Source organism: Oculina patagonica, chromosome 1, assembly GCF_052425735.1.
Source record: "Oculina patagonica isolate OP01 chromosome 1, crgOcupat, whole genome shotgun sequence".
Lineage (NCBI taxonomy): Eukaryota > Metazoa > Cnidaria > Anthozoa > Scleractinia > Oculinidae > Oculina > Oculina patagonica.
In genome coordinates, this window is record NC_135758.1 from 38,910,179 (window position 1) to 38,915,101 (window position 4,923).

A 4,923-nucleotide genomic window follows, 5' to 3' on the forward strand; every position below is an offset into this window, starting at 1 on the left:
GCCGTTATAGTGTTGACATCGTCTGCCGAGGAGACATTTGGGCTCTAAAACCTACATATCATCTACGGTAACTTTAAGGTAAGCCTTAACTTAATATCGCTTTTTTAGTGTTATAAATTTCGTTTCACATGCACTTTAATAAGTTCTATACGCTTTTCATTTGCTATTACAAATCTAGGAAATAAATAGCGACAACAAGGTCTCGATACTTTCAGCGATTTTACCGAGTCAGTAGATTTTGATAGAATGTTGTTTAGCAACACAGAAAGAGCTTATAAAATTGACGTAGTCTACGATGAACTTTGTACTTGCGCAACTGTACACTTTTGCTAAGTCTTGTTGAACTTTTTACCTGTACAACAGCACATTTTTGCGTAGTCATGTTGAACTAAGTAATTGTTGTACAACTGCACATTTTCGCTTAGTCGTGTCGAACTTTGTACAACTGCACATTTTCGCTTTGTCGTTTTGAACTTTGTACTTGTACAACTGTACATTTGCGTTAAGTCATAATAAACTTTGTACTTGTACAACTGCATATTTTCGCTTAGACATGATGCATTTTGTAGTTTTTAAGCTGCGTGTTTAAATAATTTCATTCCTATTGCATCAGATCCTTTCAAGGGAAGGTTCTTGTTCGTCAAACAATTAAGAATCGCTGAGCTTTGAAAGGATATTCTGAATTATTTTGTTCTAGTAGACGGGTTGGCGTTTTTACTTAAGTGACTTGTATATTGTACCTAGAAGCACGTAAGTTTAAAATTTCTTCCACTTCATCGATGGTTACGAATGTGGAAGCAATAATCCACTGTTGTAGCCAAGGTATGTCTCATTCTTGATGTCCGCAGTAAGATCTCTGCGTACCAGGAATTCGTGACGTATTTCAGCGAATTTTCAGAGCGTTCCCCGCCAAGTATGTATGGTATACAGCACAAAAAAAAAACACTAGAGAACCATCTGACACTTAATTAAAGTTTAAAAGCGTTTTACCAACAAGGGGTGAAAATAGTTCAAGCTATCTTAAATACAAAATACAAAATAGCCAAGAAACCGTTATATTACTAGCTATTTTCTTCAGCATTTCCTAGAATTTATGGATCGGTGATTATAAAATGGCAATCTGTCTGGAAGCAGGAATATAAATACGTCTGTTTCATTGACATCACTGATATTTACGTATATCAGTGAATTTTCAGAGCCCGTAAATCCTATCGTCACGTATTTATGGTTTACAGCACAAACGAGAATGTCATACGCTATAATCTAAGAATATTCACAAGAATATTTTCATCCTAACATCGGCAGAAAAACAAGAATATTTAGCCTGGGGCGCAGGGAAAAATACTAAAGAACCATCTGACACTTAAGTTAAAAACAGAGCTTTTTTGAAAATAGTTCAAGCCATCTCTTATACAAAATACAAAATAGCCAAGAAACCCCTCTGCCTGTAAATTACTAGCTCTCTTCTTCAGCGTTTCGATTCCTAGAATTTATGGATCATGATTATGAAATGGCAATCTGTCTGGAACCAGGATTTCAAATACATGTGCCGAGTAAATGATACAACTTCAATTTACAATTCTTTTCAGATAGTATTTTATGGTTGGCTTAATAAATAAATTCTTCGACTGAGAATTGTATCTGTATTAATGAATAACCGTCAATAATGTATCCTTGCGCAACTAGCTTTCTTCCTTTCTTTTTTTCTTTCTTTCTTTCTTGGAAACATTAGTTTGACTGAAGAATTTTACAACAAAGAGTGTCGGAATGAGACACGTCATGCAGAAAATGTGGGTGTAGTGGAAGCTTACATGCATCCTTCACTGACTTGCTAAGGTTAACTTTGAACTCTTTTCTGTGAAAACGTTTTTAATCCAACGCCACTTCTTCTTTTTTTACTCGTTCGGCAGTTTTGGGACAGTTTCCATCATCCTCTTAGAAAACGTATCGCATGACGATTGCATAACCTGCTCATTTTATTTTGATATCCATATTTTTACCTAAACAACTGAGAAACAACCTGGAAAAACAGAAAATAAATAAGATGTTTTTGCGAGGCAGGCCAACCATATTGAACATAACTGAGCTTTTTTGAAGTTTTAATTTATTTGCCTTTGTATGCGTGACCTTTCTAATATCTCCGTATGAGCGCTGAACTAGCTTCTTAACGGTGATGTTTCGTCTTCTTAATCTATTCACAGATGGCTGGAACAGAGGTTTCACAATCAGCGGAAGGAGCCGTTTTAAACCTTAAAACGATACTACAGGACATGCCTACTGACATGAGAGTGTTTTCACTTGCAATGAGATCCCTTTATGCTCAAAATGCTGTCGGCTCTAACACAACAACTGCCCAAAAGTTCAGGAAGCTAAGAGATGACACAAGAAACGACGCCATGGTGTATCTCAAAGGTGTCTTGCCGCTATCCACCAAGTTTGTTGCATCCATAAGCGAGTACTTTGAATTCTACGAAGCCCTGGAGTTCGACGAGTGGAATCAGATGCTTACCGCCATTATTGAAGAAACCATTGCCTACAGGCAACTGGCTGAGTCACTCGTGAAGATGCATGAAGATATTCTGGTGCCTCTTAAGAAAAGACAAGACGAAGCACATATTATCCTTAAAGAGTTTAAAGACCTGCAGATGGAATTTGAAAAGAAGAAAAAGCAGCTTGAAGACAGCGCTGAAACCAAACGTGCCTGGGCGTTTGGACTTCTCTTCGTTCCTGGTGTCAATGTGATCGCATACCCAATGTTGACGGCTTCATCGAATTCGGATTTGGTAGCTGCAGTTGCTAAAGGTGCCGAATCCAAAATCCAAGAGGCTGCTTCACTCACAGTCAGCAAATCTTTGATCCCCGCCCTTGAAGCCTTCATTGGTGGTATCACCAAGGCAGCAGGATTTTTCTCGATAATGGAGAATGAATTGAAGAAGTTTGAAGGCAATGCCTACAAAGGCCAGCAGCACTCTCCCTTGAAGTTCGCCTTCTACAAGGTAATGAAAAACGAAGCCAAAAATATTAGTTCGATCTGCCAGGCCTTCTATGCAGTCCTGCCAGCGGTGAGGACCGATTTCCAAGCTATTCCTACAGAAGGAACAGACCAGAACTACGTAGACAAGTGGCTGGAAAAACAGAAAAAGGTCATCAAAGAGAAAGTAAGGTTCACGAGGCTTGTAACAGATTTGCTAAAAGCCATTACTGGTGGAGCAGAGCTCTGACTCTCATCCCTCTGACAGTCAGAGAGCCCTGCAGAGCTAGACTGCTTAAAGACCACTGGACATAATGATACAGTTTTGGACGTGCAAAAGGCATTTCTTGCGTTGTACTGCAGATTACTGCTGCTTGCTTGTGTTTCATTAGTTTCACGTGTTTTCCTTAGATTTTAAAACAATAAGTGTAGGTTTTATACTAGTAGAAAAGCCAAGACTCTTAATCGAATAGTTTTCTGGTAACAGATATGATATGATTTAGGGGACAAGTTGTTTTTCGCTCGAGTCAACTGTGTTTCCTTAAACTAGCTTTTTTAGCAGTGGAATAAGTACAATAAGTTAGATTTAGTCACTGGAAGATAACAAAAAGAATATATGCATTTCCTAGAAGTGAATAAATGTGTGGTACCAAAATTCAAAGGATCTCTGAATTTCACTTCAAGCTTTCTTTTGCACACTATACTAAGAATATGCTTCATATAAGGGACGTCGATGTGTCTCTAATTGTATTGACTTACTGGGGTAAGCAGACTTATTGCGTTCGACGAAGGAGAGCGCGCCTAATTCTGTTTGCGTCGTGTTTTGAGTTGGTAGGTGTGACTGTATGCGGATGAATCGAGCCGTGCGCGCGAGGGGACTCATGGCCGCCCCGAGATTGGGGAGTCTCGGCGGGAAACTGTGGACGAACTCGTTTCGCATGAATCGATCCTTTTGTCGTTGTGTGTTCTGCACGCGTGCCACGAACGCAGAACATTCGTTTGTCGCTAGATGTGACAGTAAACTGTTACTTTCGTCCGTACAAGATCGCCTCTTCGTGTCTTTGGTCGCTGAACTGCGACCAAGAGAGCAATGTTGAGTTGGCAGCGGAGTGCCAGAAGCGAAAGATGTAGCTCGGCGGTGAGCAAAGAAAGGGATGAGTGATGAGGGTGGAGAGGGGGAGAAAGACATGTAGTAGATGAAGGACGACCGAAATGTGTGAGATGCGGACCGGAAGAGTGACTGGGGGAGGAGCAGAAGAGCGGAGAAGAGAGATGTGTGGAGGAAGAAGGGAGAGGAGGGAGGGTCGTGGAAGGGAGGAGGGGAGAGTGTGTGAAGTGATTAGAGAGAGAGTGGATGTGGGTAGAGACCCCCCCAGGCCGCCGCCCCGCGGGAATGATTGACCACCATACGGAGTAATTGGGTACTTCTTGGGCTCGGGGGTACTTTCCTTAAATACTTTATGCCTTGTTGATATTGCACCGACCCAAAGGGTCATGATTTTCCAGTTATTGCGGTCTGACATTAAGTTTGGTAAGTTTGGTTTATAATGAAAACCGCGAGAAAGTATTATTGCCCGCTTTTCGACTGAGCTTTTCATCTTCGAACATAAATCATAAAAATGCCGTAAAATGCCGGTTATAACGACCCCCTGCTTATAAGCCCTTCCAGTTATAGACCTATCTTTCTGCTTACGAACCATGAAAAAAAAAAACAGAATTTGTTATACATCCCCCCGCCACTCCATCTTGAAGGCTTCCCTATTCAACTTTTCCACATTCAACGTCCTCACAGAACTTTGTACTTTAACAGAGATAGGCTATTAATAAGTTTCCAAAAAGATCTAGAGTGGACGTCAAAACCTTTCAAAGTGGAATTCTTACAATGTATTCTTCATCAGAGTCTTTAAGGTAGTTTTCTTTTCAGGTCATTTCCAAACAGTGTTTCATTCCTA

General features: G+C 40.4%; 1 protein-coding gene across 1 annotated transcript; it reads left to right on the forward strand.

Annotated features, from left to right (window-relative positions):
• Positions 1–3,614, forward strand: LOC144650541 (uncharacterized). The gene is made up of 2 exons (XM_078510239.1): positions 1–78; positions 2,202–3,614. The coding sequence occupies exon 2, from the start codon at positions 2,202–2,204 to the stop codon at positions 3,219–3,221; it is 1,020 nt and encodes a 339-aa protein (XP_078366365.1). The 5' UTR covers positions 1–78; the 3' UTR covers positions 3,222–3,614.
• Positions 3,615–4,923: the final 1,309 nt, after the last annotated feature.